The sequence below is a fragment of the Magallana gigas genome, chromosome 7 (genome assembly GCF_963853765.1).
Source record: "Magallana gigas chromosome 7, xbMagGiga1.1, whole genome shotgun sequence".
Taxonomy (NCBI): domain Eukaryota; kingdom Metazoa; phylum Mollusca; class Bivalvia; order Ostreida; family Ostreidae; genus Magallana; species Magallana gigas.
The window spans coordinates 25,466,269-25,483,073 of NC_088859.1; the positions used below are offsets into that span (position 1 = coordinate 25,466,269).

At 34.5% G+C, this 16,805-nt stretch overlaps 1 protein-coding gene across 4 annotated transcripts in view; it reads right to left on the reverse strand.

The window, feature by feature from the left end:
- LOC105320658 (cell cycle checkpoint protein RAD17) overlaps positions 1–13,848 on the reverse strand; it is a 29,261-nt gene extending 15,413 nt beyond the window's left edge. For 2 of the 4 annotated variants that reach the window (XM_066066172.1, XM_066066169.1), the window contains exons 1-16: positions 13,755–13,848; positions 12,467–12,627; positions 11,144–11,353; positions 10,679–10,756; positions 10,246–10,408; positions 9,933–10,066; positions 9,432–9,484; positions 8,772–8,897; positions 8,114–8,183; positions 7,743–7,854; positions 7,193–7,384; positions 6,264–6,352; positions 1,703–1,849; positions 996–1,145; positions 605–644; positions 108–188 (exon numbers count right to left, since the gene is read on the reverse strand). In XM_066066172.1, coding sequence (XP_065922244.1) covers positions 108–188; positions 605–644; positions 996–1,145; positions 1,703–1,849; positions 6,264–6,352; positions 7,193–7,384; positions 7,743–7,854; positions 8,114–8,183; positions 8,772–8,897; positions 9,432–9,484; positions 9,933–10,066; positions 10,246–10,408; positions 10,679–10,756; positions 11,144–11,353; positions 12,467–12,580 — 1,759 coding nt within the window. In that variant the 5' untranslated portion in view covers positions 12,581–12,627; positions 13,755–13,848. Of the gene's footprint in view, positions 1–107; positions 189–604; positions 645–995; positions 1,146–1,702; positions 1,850–6,263; positions 6,353–7,192; positions 7,385–7,742; positions 7,855–8,113; positions 8,184–8,771; positions 8,898–9,431; positions 9,485–9,932; positions 10,067–10,245; positions 10,409–10,678; positions 10,757–11,143; positions 11,354–12,466; positions 12,628–13,541; positions 13,566–13,754 lie in introns of those variants that run through there. The other 2 variants (XM_066066171.1, XM_066066173.1) reach the window with 2 other exon arrangements.
- Positions 13,849–16,805: the final 2,957 nt, after the last annotated feature.

The window sequence follows — 16,805 nt, forward strand, 5'->3', positions numbered from 1 at the left end:
AAGGACGGACGGACAGAGTGATTACTATAGGGCACCCGCAAATCCTTGCGGGGCCCTAATTATTTTTATCTGGGGTGGGGGTTATGACTGTAATGATAAACCAATACCTGGGTCATGGAGTGTAACATCAATGAGTGAAAGAAAGGGAACTAACTCTGTCTGCAGTAAATCTGGAGGACACGCATAACCTGTTAACAAATATCAAAGATGAATTGCAACTGCATGGTGTGTACAAATGAAAGAAATAATTTTACTATATATCTATATATACTGTAAAAACTGTGAATATATTTGTAATTAAACTATGATATTAAATACCCAGCGATTTAATGTGATCTCATTATTAAGGTTGAACATTAGATATTTTTGAAATATTATTACATGTACTACTGGTACAGTGTATTTGGGATATACACAACAAAGAATTGGTGAACATGCCTCGTTCAAGTCCCACAATTAAAGCAATTAATATATCAACATATACATGTAATATTTTTATCAGATTATTAAGTACCATACAAAGAACATGTACCAATATTGTTGAACATCGACTGACCTTACTCCAAATAATAGTAACATTATCTTTAAAGTTCTGGAATCTTACTTTTAAATAAATGTCTTGCAGTTTCACAGTTCTGTCTCTCCTGGAACAAAAAGATATTTTAAAATAAATACATTGAGTCATTTCATAATCATAACAAGAAAATTCGAAGATTAATTATGGAAAATTATTTTTTTCATAAAATCTAGAAGTGTTACTGATAATATGCATTCTAATTTGAGTGACCATGTGTAATTGTAAGTTTATTTATGTTTATAAAGCATATATTATTTACAATAGGCCTTTGGAGGGAGCTCAGTCTCTCAGTTGTAATACTAAGGAGAAATACAAATGGACTCTGGAGTAGACTCTGTATTATGCACTTCTTAGTGTCATTTCATAATCCTAGAAACCAACTATGGTTCGGGTGAGGACCCCTTACCATATTACTTACTGTTTTACATGTAGAGTACCACTGTGGTTTATGGAGAGGTTTCCATCCAAGGCCTGATCCAGTAGATGAATGCTTGGATCGACTAGAGTTAGAATGAAGCATTCCTCTTGTTGCTACTGAGGATGCATACGCTTCTAATATTGACCGTGTCTGTATTAAAAATGCAAGGTCTCTACTAAGAATTAAACAAGTCAGGCTTATTATATCAAGAATTTTTAATGAAAGAAATGAATAAATATAGACTTAACATTAATATTTAAGATACAAGTTTTTTAAAATTCAAATCATCTCTTGATTTATATGACATACTGTGGATTCATTAGAACTCATGGTGCTCAATATTCAGGGTATTCGTTGGTAGCCCCCTCCCCCTACAAATTTATATTCTTGATGAAATCAAATTTTGAAAGAGTTATCTTTTTAATGAAACTGAAAACTGACACATCCATGAAAATACAACCCCACAAATAAGCCAAATAATCAAAATCCACGAAAATTGGCCCCCAAGAATTTTTTATAAAGATGATTTCACAGTATAAATTATCATAAGGAAATATTAAATATCAGAGAAAATAAACAAACCTACGACATGCCACATATTCTATACTAAGTATTAACCATAAAAAGTGCTCAAGATATTCTTGTACCAGTAAAGAATTCACTTGGTGGATCAATGTATTAGACAATAAAACAATAGTGTCACTTACAGACCATTCAAAAGTCATGAAATCTGAATCACTGAGATACTCCGATGCTCTGACAACATCAGAAATTTCTGAGAAAAACTCGAGGTAGTTCTGGTGGAGATAGGCATTGAAGTAGTCCCCTGACAAGTTACATTTCTCAATCACATCCTGAAACAGAAATCCAAGACTAATTCAAATCTTTCAAACCTTTATACATTGCTTAAAAAGAGGCATTTCTTATTTAGAATAACAAGCATATTGCCACAAAGTACATAATTTTGTAAACGGGTCTACTTGTATCTAATGTATATATGCATACTGTAATTTTTTTTAAAAAAGGGGCCCATGGGCCACATCGCTCACCTGAGGAACAATAGGTATGATAAAGTCAGCTTAATGGAGTCATAATACAAACAATCTGGACAATGTACAATAATACATGTAAATCCTGTATAAATAAAATCTATTTTTCCCCCTTGGAACTTGGATAGCCCTGATTGCTGCCAATATTTACAAGAGCAGACTTAATCACCGCTCCTGCACATATATAGAGACTCAACGTTACGCAGGCAGGGATGACCACACACCTACGCAACTCAACAGGTACCATTGTCAACGTAAGCAGAGATATAGCAAGCAGGGATGACCGCACACTGCAACAGCTCAACCTAACGCAGGGAGTGCCACACAATTGCTCTAGAAAGGCCAGAACACCAGCAGGGATGACCATACACTAGTGCTCCGCCGCAACCACCACCAATACAAGCAGGTATGACCGCACACTTGTATTAATGCGATACAGGGCAGAAATGACCGAACATTCTATATCGTAGGTTTGAAAAACACGAAGATTAGATAGAGCAGGGAAGTCCACACTCAATCCATCCGTATCTGTTCAAGTTTAACCCCAAACATTCGCTCGTCATAACGCAATAGACACTGTCCCTATATATGTGCCAGCCTAAAATAATTCATAGTAACTAAAAATTGGAAATAAAAAATAAACAAACTAATCTGGCCTAACCCAAAACTACTTAAGCAGAACAACTTATATACATTGAATATTTATTATTGTATAAAAATAATCATCACAATAATTGGTTAACAGTGGATGCATTAATTAAAATAATCAAGAATCAATAAATCAAGGGCAATAACTCAAAACAGTAATACAAAAAGATTCTAATGAAAAAATAGCTGCCTGCTTCAATTTTATAGTCATATCACATGTTGAGTATTGCAGTTCTCAAAAAGATCCTTTACAATTGTTTCTATAGGGGATATTTAGCTACATCCATGCGCGGATCTAGAGGGGGGGTTGGGGGGGTCCCGACCCCCCCTGGAAAATGAAAATTTATTAAATTTACATAGTAAAATTATCGCGAAAATATGCCTCGGACCCCCCCTGGCAAACACAATTATCCTTCGGACCCCCCCTGGAAAAATTTTCTGGATCCGCGCATGACATCAAACTCTGAACCTTCTTGTGAGGCCGAAGAATTGTCCTGGAGCCAAAGTCTTAACAATTATAAAGAATCATCTTGCTGATTAGTTTCTGAGAAGATTTTTAAAGATTTACTCTATATATTCCTATGTAAAACTTTAACACCCCACCCCCCCCCCCAATGGGGCCTCACCCTACCCCTAGGGGTCATGATTTTCACAACTTTGAATCTACACTACCTGAGGATACTTCCCACAAGTTTCAGCTTTCCTGGCTGATTAGTTTCTGAGAAGAAGATTTTTAAAGATTTACTCTATATATTCCTATGTAGAACTTCGACCCCCCATTGTGCCCCACCCTACCCCCAGGGATCATGATTTTCACAACTTTGAATCTACACTACCTGAGGATGCTTCCACACAAGTTTCAGCTTTCCTGGCTGATAAGTTTCTGAGAAGAAGATTTTTAAAGATTTACTCTATATATTCCTATGTAAAACTTCGACCCCCCATTGTGGCCCCACCCTACCCCCGGGGGTCATGAATTTCACAACTTTGAATCTACACTACCTGAGGATGCTTTCACACTAGTTTCAGCTTTCCTGGCTGTTTAGTTTCTGAGAAGAAGATTTTTAAAGATTTACTCTATATATTCCTATGTAAAACTTCGACCCCCCCATTGTGGCCCCACCCTACCCCCAGGGTTCATGAATTTCACAACTTTGAATCTACACTACCTGAGGATGCTTCCACACAAGTTTCAGCTTTCCTGGCTTTCTGGTTCTTGAGAAGAAGATCTTTGAAAATTTCTGAAATTTTTCATTAATTTCTAATTATCTCCCCTTGAAAACGGGTGTGGCCCTTAATATTCACAACTTTGAATCCCCTTTGCCTAAGGATGATTTGTGCCAAGTTTGGTTGAAATTGGCCTAGTAGTTCTTGAGAAGATGTTGAAAATGTGAAAAGTTTACGGACAGACGGGCAGACAGACGGACGACAGACAAAATGTGATCAGAATAGCTCACTTGAGCTTTCAGCTCAGGTGAGCTAAAAAACTTATGGAATTCATATCTGCAAAATTTTGCAAAAATTATCCCTCACAAACTTTAAAATCCTGCTTTTATTTTTCAGACAGTTAATAACAAAAATAAAATCATAACAAAAGTTCATCAGAATCATTAAGTTACATGCATGTACTGGCAAAAATCAAAGGCCGGAACGGCCACAAAGGCGTCGAGCTGACATTTTCTTTTATATAGAATATATATGATATCAATAATTTGAATTTCTCCAGGGCCAGTTCTCTACTAATAGTCGTATATCAAATAATACTAGAATTAAAAAGTAAATTAATTGTGATTTGTGCTGCTTTAAAAACAAAAATCAGTATATTTCTTTATAAAATATGTAGTGATGCGTTTATAATACAATAACTCATCATGGATACAAAAATCAAAGAAATTTCAAAGTTCAAAACAAGACATCTGTGAGCCAATGCGCACTAGTGATACCCCCGCTCTGATGTGAATATGCAAAATAAGCAAAGTCGACATTTAACAGAAAGCTGGCATCCGATTGGTACAGAAATATATCCCACAATATGGCATGCCTAGACAAATAGTGTCTTAAAATTTCAAGCATCTGCAATAAATAGCTGCTGAGAAATCTTTGAGGGAAATTTGTTTGAAAATCTTGGCTAAAATAAACAAAGTACTCATTTAACAGGAAGTTGACGTCCGATTGGTACAAAAATATATCCCATGATATGGCATGCCTTAACAAACACTGTGTAAAAATTTCAAGCATCTGCGATAAATAGTTGCTGAGATAAATGCGACAGAAATTTTTGTTACAGACGGACAGACAGACACACGAGGGTAAAACAGTATACCCCCTCTCCTTCGAAGCGGGGGTATAAAAAATATTTTTTTCTGCTTTAAACAATTTTCACAGGTTCATAATTTGAATAATTAACAGTGTGTCTCCAATCATATTGATAAAACATACTTTTATTAATATCAATTCCCGTTTGAAACAAGATTACCTATGGTATGATTGTTTACAAACTAATCCACAACACGTGCTATCTAAAATGCTCGACACCACCAACTGCATTATCGTGTTTTCTTATTGCAACAAAATCACTAGATACGTTTATCACTTACATTTAATTTTGGACACCGTGCCCGATAGAAATAAATTTACATATCAAATTTTATTTCTATCGGGCACGGTCTCTAATTAAAATGTAAGCGATAAACTCAATTACTATTTAGTAAATGTTTACACCTTATTGTATTCATCCGCCATTTCTTGATTAAGCAAATTTATACTTATGCAATCAGTTGTCAATAACCAGGGAGGCAAAGATGGGTTTTTTGTACACAATTTAGTTGAATAAATGGAATAAAAATCTTGTAATACGTTTAATACTTAAAGGAACTTATTTCTTATGCGCATTTAAAAGGCGGTGCAGAGCAAGAATATTTGGACGATTGCCAATCCAGATGATCGCTAGAAGGCTGCCGAGCATTAGCTCGACGCCTTAAGGTCAGACGACACGTTCCTCAAGAATCTTTTTTCTATCTCCTCGTAATAAAGAGTTCCAATAAAAATATTAATTTTATAATTACTTTAAAAATGTTAAAAATTTACTTGAATTTATTTACGCGTCTAGATGGTTGAGTGGTTAGAACCGTGGCCGCACACTGTCAGAAGTGTATAGGTTCTAGAGGTCGTGAGTTCAAAGCCTCGCCTCGGCGGAGATGTGTTTCTAATATAGTGAATTTCGCTGTGCTGTAGATTTATTTTTATATCAGCAATTCAAGTGTGTTTTCAAGAAGATTATATAGGAAATTGCATACTCTAGTATTTTGCAGAAATGCCTGGTAAGGTACCATAATTTTTTGCAAGAAAGATTGTCAAAGTAGTAGTAAACCATTAACAAATTCCTGGAAAAAGTTATCTAAAATTGAGGAACGTGTCGTCTGACCTTAAAAGAATGAATCTACAGTAGTGATTTCCACTTCACTAGACAACTGTTTTCTTCATACGTATGGTGAAGTACCAAAAATGATCACTGGATAACAGGAGAGCAATATGTAAAAAAAAAAAAAAAAGGACAGTCATTAAAGAATACCTCTGGATTCAAACTGAGAGGATCTCTCTCATGTTCTCTAAGATGTGGAGGTAACTTTGCTAATTCTGGATGGTTTGAGGGATCATCTCCTGTGATAAACACAAAATTCTATGTTAAAGTGTTACTAGCTTATTCTGGTACAAAAAACTTAGCTTAGTAACAAATTATTAGGAACTGCTGAAAAATATTTGTGGTAAATTTATGAAACTGGTTAACCGTTGGGAAACTTTTTCATGCACAAAAAGGGTGCATTGTATGTAGAATCAATACAACTTGAGGTGCTTTATATTCTTAAGAATCCATTTTCATGGAATTTATTTCCCTGTCGCTTATGATGTACATATGTAGTAATTCTGTTACTTTTCACAACCCTGTAAAAGATGGGAGATCTACACAAATTAACCTCACAGGACTTGTTTTATCAATGTAATTATAATAGAATACTGTGGTTTTATCAAAATTTGTTTACTTAAACATTAACTTTGTGATACTACAAGAATTCCATTATCCGTGGGCATAATTTTTCATGGATAAAGTGAAAATCATAGTTTCAAGGGTACATACATGTATATTCGTGGCCAATGATCCTATCAATACAAAATATCAATAGATTTGTAGATAAACACAACAATGAAATCTATGAAAATTGTTATTCAACGAATATTGATGAAACCACAGTAGTTGCCATCATCGCTAGCCAAGGGTTTTTGGTCCAATCCGCTCGCTATCAGGATTTCAGAAACTTGACTTGGGAAGATGTTTAGTTGCATACCGGTACAGGTATGTAAATCCATATCTACTATTGTCTTCCACTTTTTAAATGTTACAGTACTCAGAAATTCTTAAATCTGTGGATTTCAAGATTTCATCAACAAAGAATAAAACATTGAGACATACCATACTTCATCAAACTAAACAATTTCACTCACTTTTACAATACAAAATTTTGCCCAGAGCTCTAAAGAGGAACAGAGAGGTATCCCTGCCACCTATGGCCGCCAGGGTGGAGTCCGAGTCAGCAGAACTCTTGTTTCCTGCTCTCTTCGATTTTGACGCTTCTCCTGATGTTTTTTTCTTTGATTGTCTGCCTTTAGATGTGGTAGGAAGAAGATCATGTGTGTCTACAAGGTAAAGAACTTTTAAATGCCAATTTTCTGTTACAATTTAAATTCTATGAAGTTTATTGTCTTGTTACTGAAGTCGATGGAGGAACTGTAAACACATGTTTTAGATACCGGTACATGTACATGTATGTCCTAAAGATTGATGAGAAATGTTCTGTTTCTGGATATTTTGCTCACAAAAAATAATTATTGCAAATTTGTTTTCACATTTCAATTAACCATTCGCAATTAAAAAAAATGGTGTGTAAAATACTTAATTTGCAGTATCATTTATGAAGCCTATGTACAGTTCCTTTAATTATTGTACAGTATATAGGGAAAATAGTTGCAACAAAACAGTATAAACTCATCTAACCTTTGAGACATGCAAACTGTAGAGCATTGATGGCTCCTCTAATGTCTCCAGCACTGGACATGGAAATTGATTCTATCACAGCTTTGGATGGTATGGAAAACTTGTGCATACCCTAAAAAAGGAAAGTTGCAATTTCATGTTTTTTAATTACATACACCTGTTAAATAAATAAATGTTTTTTACAGTCACATACACATTTGGATTGAAATTTCAATTGTCTTCCAAAGTAAGTTAGTGCAGTTTTGTTTTTGGTCACATTTCTATTTTAATATTTGTGTGTGTGCAAATCAAAAGTTTTCTATTATTGTAGTTATGCTAAATAAGTACGAATGTTAAACAGTTTAAACAATGACCTGTTAACATAGACTTACATGAGCGGCTTCTTCTGTTGCTATTTTTGTTAAAATTTTTAGCATTGTAGTTGCTGCTATAGGATTGAAGCTGAAAAGATATTAAAATGATACTGTATTGTGTATGATGGCAATAACATTTTGTAAAGTGTTTAGAAAAAAACAAAATCTGTTATGGCGTATTAAAACTTTGCATGAAATCTTCATTAAAAAAATATGAGACAGCATTAATGTAGATGTAGGTCAAGAAGACGACAAGGTTCAAATCTAATATGAAGCAACGTGAAGAGGAGAAACAGTTTATGCCACATTAAAGTTAGCTTCTGTGGTTTACTATTTTGAATCAGGTAATAGTTAGACTCAAACCATTCTAAGATACCCCTCCCCCTCCTTCAAAGGCTTCAACATTGTAAATGTATATTCATTCATACTCACTAAGGGAAATATACTAAACTGATACATAGTTTTCTAAGGAATCATTATAATTCATAGTGGCTCAAATTTTGCATTTAATGTGGGTTTCCCATTATCTATGATTTAATATCCCTAACAAATTATGAAACAATCTTTATTTTTCATAGCTACAACCAAATCCACATACAATTACATTCCAACCAACCTTAAAATATTAAACAGTCCACTAAAATTGCCCCAATGAATTTAAACAGTTCCACAGTACCTGATATTTTCGATGTGAAGCTCCTCCTGTAAGTGCTTGGGAAACAGGAGTCTCTCGTTGCTCTCCCCACTGCTGGAGTCACTGATGATGAAGATGAGGGGACACCTCCCTACTTTTGAATACTTCCTTTTTAAAGAAATGTTGAAACAAAAATGTAGATTGTAGTTAGTAATCGGTTAAGAGATGACTTAAAAGTACAATAATATGGGTCTAACAATAAATCCTGCAATAGGCACAAAGTTCATACCAGTATGATATACATGTTCATTTACATGAGCAATCTGCTTTTAAAACAGAACATAAACAAGTTTGAGGCTCCAATACATGTATTATGAGAGAAAATAACAACCTATAATCACGTGTTAATACACAGAGTATGATATACCGGTAGATACCCAAAAATAAAAGAACAAAGGTTTAAGGTCACTAATTCCCATGTGATAAATTCCCAAAATATATCTTACGGTAATTTCTAAATGCATAGCAAAGAAAATTCTGATAAAAACAAGGAAAAACCGACACTTATTAAACACAACAAAAAGCTATGAGACAAAAATAATGCAATACCACAACATGCTGCAATAAAATCTTGGATACCGGTAAATAAAATGTTCATAAATGCATCATTGTTGTGGAAAATCACACAACAATTAACTTTACCTCAAAATATCATGGAAAGATGTGGCATCTTTGTAAACTATGTTTGGGAATTCCTGAAACATAAACATGAAAATTTCTTAACTTATAATTGGCATTAATTGAAATACATGTGCCAAATTGATATTTGTAATTAATTTATGCATAATAAACCTATTACACACTTAAACTTGATCATGAATGATACTATAACTACAGTTGTACTTCGGTATCTCGAACACCGATGTCTCAAATACCATGATTATGTCGAAGTGATTTGTAAGTCCCAAACACCAAACACTTAAAATTTAAGTATTTTACCCTTGATATCTCGAATACTTGGATATCTTGCAAGTTTTTAACCAGACCCATCCATCTAGTTTGAGATAACGAGGTTTGACTGTATTACTGTGGGAGTTTCATTGGCACTACATGTACCAATGTTTTATTTCAATTTACAAAAGATGAATCAATACAAAATTTTAATCAACAACTTTAATAAAAATAAATCATCTTATAAGTGACCTCTACTAGGATGATTTTTCCCTGTGTTCCATTTCCAAATATGTCCAGGGAGTTGTACTTGTCTGCCCTCAGTAGAAACTGTTGGAACTGTGAGAGCTGAGAACTTGAGTAGCTGCCTTCCACTCGGGAGTAATCTAAAAAGGTGAAACATCCTATACAAAATCTTTCTCAGAAAAAGAAGAATAAGCAACACAAACAGTTCTACTCTGTCACAGAACTTATTTCATGCCCCAGATATACATGTAGACTGTATATATTGATTTCATACTTTTATCCATTTTGATAAAAAATAAACCCAAAGATAAAACAGTACCTGACCAGTTATTCCTTTTATCAAGAAAAGATAACTCATCATAAGCAGCAGCTATAGGGTTGGACCACTCCTTCAGCTCACAATTTAGCTCCTTGGCCAGCACTTGAACCAAGGCTGATTTCCCTGCACCCGCTGGTCCAGTCAACAGAACCATTGGTGATCTCTGTAACATTCCATATATGTTCTTTTAACAAATTTATTGTAAGTATGCATGCTGATTTTGAATTATTTACACAGTTTAGATAAAGACCAAGAAGTGTGTATAAACATTGTAATTTATGGATTCAAATTATATAGCAAATTATAGCAATTCAGTTTAATAGTTTAATTAGTATGCAAAAATGTTAATTTATTTCTGGAATGAAATACAGTACTATGTGACAGAATGAGAGCTGTGTCCTTTTGTTGCTTCAACAGTCTATAAAAATGTTACCATTGACTTGGTATTCAGGTGTCTCTGAAGCCATGTCTGTAATTCCTCTATCTTCTTCTTATGGACAGCTAAATCTGACTGGGAAGTAAAAGAAAAAATATATATACATATACATGTATATGGTTAAGCATGGGCACTGTCATTTTAGAAATAAAACTTCTTAAGTAAAGTAAGTTTTTTTCCTCACTTAAAAATGTACTTGCTTCTATACCCTAGCAAATTAGAAATAACATGTACTAAAAATTCCTAATTAAACGCAAGGAATCAATATCCAAGTTAAATCACAAGAAGCATTCTTGGCAGATTTTAAAATCTCACTTTTATTTTTCAGACATTTTGAGATATATGAAATTATAACAAAAATTAGGAGCTGACTATTTCATATTCGATGCAAAACAGTGGGAATCATGAAATTATTTTCTCCTGTAAAATAAAGAAATTACGAATTTTCAGTATTCAAGTTACCACAGATTTGGGAGTGTGTTTGTCAGACCACAGCTCGTCTTCATAAGATGGCCGCTTACTGACGTTAGTCCTCGGAGGACACTGGGACAGAGGTTTAGTGACTAGTTTAGATTGCTTGGTTTTTGCTGCAGGCTGCGTAGAAGATCCAAATCCAGCAAAATCATCAAAGTCTCCAAAAGCAGAAGTCACCCATTGGGAAGAACTAGCCTTCTGTGGTTACAAGAGAAATATATCAGATAGAAAATTCTTTCCCAAATTTCCTACGCTTGTGAGAATACAGACACAAACACATGCAAAGCATTTAAAAATTACTTTATACAGGGAAAATCCCCCCCCCCCCCCCCAATGTTATTTTTGCCACTTTTGCCCTCATTGTCAATTGGCTTCAGACTGGGTGAATTTCAATATTTCATATTATCTTTCTTAACATAGCTATGTCTGGGCAAATTCAAAATGGGCCAACGTTGTTTCTAAGTGAAGACTGAAAAACGGCAAAAATAAACCTGTATACCATATAGTCTCTGAAAGCAATTTGAAGTTAAATATGTTTCTTGGTTGTCAATTGAAGTTGTTTGATTTTATATTTTTTTTTTTCAAAAAGTAAAACTGATATATGGATCAAAGATAGACTGGCAGCTGAAATGTGAAAATTATAACAAGATATGGAAATAATTCATTGAGATGATGGCCATCTCAAAGGCCTTGCTATAATAAGGACATGAGAGTTTAATTAAAAAGCATTTTACAGGATTTCGTTTTGATCTTAACATCTGACTTGAAACATTTAGTTTAAGATCCCTGCACAGACTTTGTCCAACAAGAATTCCATGAGTGTTTTTTTTTTCAATAGAGGACTGCTATGACCTTGACATTAAATATAGAAAGTTGATTCAAGATGACTGCACACTTCTTACATGTGAGCAGTCATTTAGTAAAGTCTTGGTTAAAGTGGGTAAAGGGGAAAAAATTATGGTTCCACACCGACTTTTAAAGAGATCTGCTATGACCTTCAACTAAGACCAAGAAACTTGATTCAAGGACACTGCACACTTTAAACTCACAAGCACTCTCTGTGTGAAGCATGGATCAAAAAGGGGGAAGAGAATAGAATAGATGGTTTGGACAAAGTATTACATGTATAAAAGAGGTCAGATATTGAACACCCTTTACTCAAACACATTTTGTGGTGAAGTATGAGCCAGCTTAAGCCAAAGGGAGAGAAAATATGCTCCAGACATGCATATCACTTGTACAACACATCCATAACTTTATATCAAAGAATCAGATTATGCAAGAACAAGTTCCTTTTTTGATAACACTTACTTTTGGTACTGGTTTAGAAGTAAATGTTTCTCTTTTTCTCTTTTTGGTTTTCAGAGGAGGTGAATCTGTTAGGTCCACCACTGAATCCCTGCTGCTTTCATTATCTGACCACATGATTTTTTTGTGGAAATATCTACTAAGCTCTTCGATTCAGGGTATGGCTAAAGTAAAATATAATAAAGATAGAGTTAAGAAGTAAAGACCAAATCTGACTTGAATGAAATCAAGTTTTGAAGTGATGTTACAAAACCTTTATAATTAACATTTTTTTTCTTATACCCTATTTGATTCAACTCTGAATGTGGTCACAATTTAATCCCGCTAACAATTATTTCAATTTATATAATATTACCTTAAAATTTTGTGCAATTTATTGTTATTCACTAAGTAAAATGTATCCATTTAAATCCTTCAAGTTTGTTAAAATGCCCTAACGGAGCTCAAATATCGCACATATTTTCGAGACTGTTATTATATATTTTGTTTATCCTGCAACATAATATCACATTTTACACCTCAAATGAGCTATTTTAGACAAATTTTGCTGAATGTCTGCAGTTGAAATCATGAGCCCATGGCTTAAACGAAGTAAAAAAGATGAAGTCAGAATGACACTCATTTGAACATCAGATAAATGCAGAGGGCTATATTGGGGCAATCACCAATGTATAGCCTTTAATTGTAAATTGGGTCACAGACACCTGAACTTTTATTAATCAGTCGCTCAATAAGCCAAATGTAAAAAAAAATTACCTTCTCTAAATATAAATACACAAGGTAGATTTTTTTTTTAAATTTGGCTTATTGAGCGACTGATTGATATAAATTCAGGTGCCTTTGACTGGTTTACCTTTACTGGCGTAACATCAGTTCTGGCCGAGTACCATTTCTCGCCATTACATTGTGATGTATAACTTCATGTGTTGATAAAATGACGTCACAGTGTACTAGCGAGAAATGGTACTTGGCCAGAACTGGTCGTACGCCAGTAGTCTGTCAATACAAGGTGCACATGCAAGATAAATTGTTTTAAGTGTATCACAGTATGACAGGTCTTTAGAAAAAGTTGATATACCAAAAGTTATTCCAAAATTTTCCTGGCTTTTTTAACGATTTTGATATTTTACTTGCCCGAAATCTCTGACGTTTTACTTTCTTTTTTCACGATTTTGATATTTTATTTGCCAGCCCAAAGTATCTTAATTCTTTAATTACTGTATGATATAGATATGACTTTGATATCAATCAATCTGTTAATCATAAAATACCAATAACCAATACAAATTACCGAAAATACTGTTATTAAATCAAAAATAATCCAAATGACATGTCTCATTTTCAGATTTTTCTATTTTTCTGGCATGGATTTCGAACTAGCCGCCATGTTGGTACAGAAGGTCGCTTATATATCTTTTGATTTATTGGGTTACTGTCGTATCGCCCCAAAGTCAAAGCGCCCCATGCACGAGCGCCCCAAATTTTTTTTGGAGCGCCCCAATTACGTTTCACGAGCGCCCCAAATGTATTCACGAGCGCCCCAAAGTAAAATTATCATTATACCTTACGTCTTGGAAAGGGTGCTGGTCACTTCGCCCCAAAGCCAAAGCGCCCCATGCACGAGCGCCCCAAATTTTTCTTGGTGCGCCCCAAGTACAATTCACGAGCGCCCCAAGTGCATGTCACGAGCGCCCCAAATGTTGCTTTTTTTCATGATTAAATTTTTTCAAGTGTATGTCACGAGCGCCCCAAATGTTGTTTTTTTTCATGATTAAATTTTTTCACGAGCACTGAAATTGATATTCATCAAACAATATCAATCAAACAATATGACAATTATCTACCCAATTGACCTTCCAACGCCCCCCCCCCCATTACGTCACATATTGTGTTGGGTGTTATTCCTTCGTTGACATTCGTACGATTGCAAGAAAAAGGTAAGTGAATATTATACATATATTACATGGCATCGAGGGCGACATACCAGAATATTTGCCCCGAGGTGGCAGGAAAGCCCTGGAGTGTTATGTCGCCCGATGCCGAAGGCAGAGGGCGACATAACACTCCAGGGCTTTCCTGTCACCGAGGGACAAATATTCTGGTATTGTCGCCCGAGAAGACATGTAATATATGTTATATAACATTTTTAAACAAATCAAAGTCGGGTTATGAACATATTTATTTAATTCACAAGGCAGAGGCAAATATATTTAAAACACTCACGCTTGAGTTTATCACTTTTGTCGTATTTGCCGAATTTTTTTCATCAATTAAACTATCGAGTTCATCTGAATTTAGATGAACAAACCGCAGACGTTGGCCTGACATGTTTAAAATTCGCGGATCTGTTTACGTTTGCTTGCCAACTGGCTCGTTGAATTTCGAATCCGACGTAATTAATATGCAGAATTCTTGCACGCGATGGTGATATTACGGTTTCGGGAGGGCAATATAACTATTTCCTGTGAAATATAACTGTTTCCGGGAGGGCAATATAACTGTTTCCGGTGTGATTCAGCAATTTTCGGGGCATAGTAATAAAATTATCTCATTTGTGACATAACGAGAAAACTTATTCAAAAATGGTATATTATATAAATAGTGCCTGTTTGGGAGGGTAACAGTTGAAATTGACACCCCGAGAAAACCATTGTCAACCGACGCGAAGCGGAGGTTGACAATGGTTTTCGAGGGGTGTCAATTTCAACTGTTATCCTCCCAAACAGGCACTATTTATTTTGTTATACTGAATGTCTTTTTTAAAATTTTTAAGAAAATTTTACTGCTTTTATATAGGAATAACGTGAATTCTTCAGCGAACCGTACGCGCATAATTTTCGCGCATGTAACATTTTTTAATGTTACCCGTTGCCAAGTGCGTTGCTAACGCTGAGGGTAATAGTAAATATTATTAACTGCGTCTTAACCAATCAGATTTCAGTATTTAACATGAAAGTATAACAATCTCATTTATTTTCTCTCTCTACTTAACAAAACATTAATTTATTTATTTAATTTATAATTTTTCTTTTATTTATTTTAATTTTATTTAGCACGGTTATACTAATATGTATCTTTAGGAAACTTTTGCAACCAATTTAACAACAGAATCAATAATGTTCGGATCTTTAATATACCTGAGTTTACCTAAACATATTCCCCTGTTCGGTGAGGTTTCTTTAATTAAATTTTTTTAAGAATCTCGGAAAGAGGTATGCAAATATATATGCATTTAATCGTTCATATTCTATCGACTCAAGATAAAACATTCAGAAATGGGGGGGGGGGGTCGTAATATTTTAAGTTAACAAATGTTCATATATACAGATATAAACAGAATCTTTATATAAAGGTTTCTTGGTGTTTACGCCAAATTAAAGAATTTACAAATAAGGACAATTTGAAGAACCTACAACTATGCATACCTTCAAAGTTTTAACTGGATACTTATTACGAAATTCGAATCATAAGAACAAACTTAGATCAAAATTTTCCATGTAATTAGATTTTCTTGTTTAGTAATAATTAATTTAAAGAATATATGCCAATATTTGTAAACAGGTCTGTTTTATTGCTTCCTTTATAAATATCACGTTTCTTTTTGGTGTGTTTTAATTCATTATTGATAGTTTCTACAAAATACCGAACACAATTAATGTATACATACAATACACACAGTGATTACTAGTACATGGTGTACACACATCTAATCAAAGGGGTACGCGACGAAGCCAACGTCTCCCGCGTGTCTGGGTACGTTTTCTCCTGATACCGTGACAGGATACCCCCTCCCTTGACACCTTTTAATGTTTCCAAATATACCCTTCTATTACATCATCGTCAGTTGTCTTCGGAAGCTGATGTTTTAACACATACGGTATATGTAATACAAAATAAATAATGACACACCCGTCCCATTGGCCCTATATATCACTGCAAATACAATTATAACATATATAATACACATATTACGCATTCTATTTTTTTTTCTTATAAATAATGATTGACTGTAAATGTAAGCTTAAAAAACATATTTAGAGGTTTGCGCGGAAAATTTGAGAGTAGAAGAACAATTGTGTTGGATTATATCTGACATTATAAAAAAATTTCCTTCAAAAATAAGAATACTTTGTACAATTCAACAGAATAATATTGGAAAATCCAATTTGGGGCGCTCGTGCAAATTTTCCAAGGGGTTACTGTCGTATCGCCCCAAAGTCAAAGCGCCCCATGCACGAGCGCCCCAAATTTTTTTTGGAGCGCCCCAATTACGTTTCACGAGCGCCCCAAATGTACTCACGAGCGCCCCAAAGTAAAATTATCATTATACCTTACGTCTTGG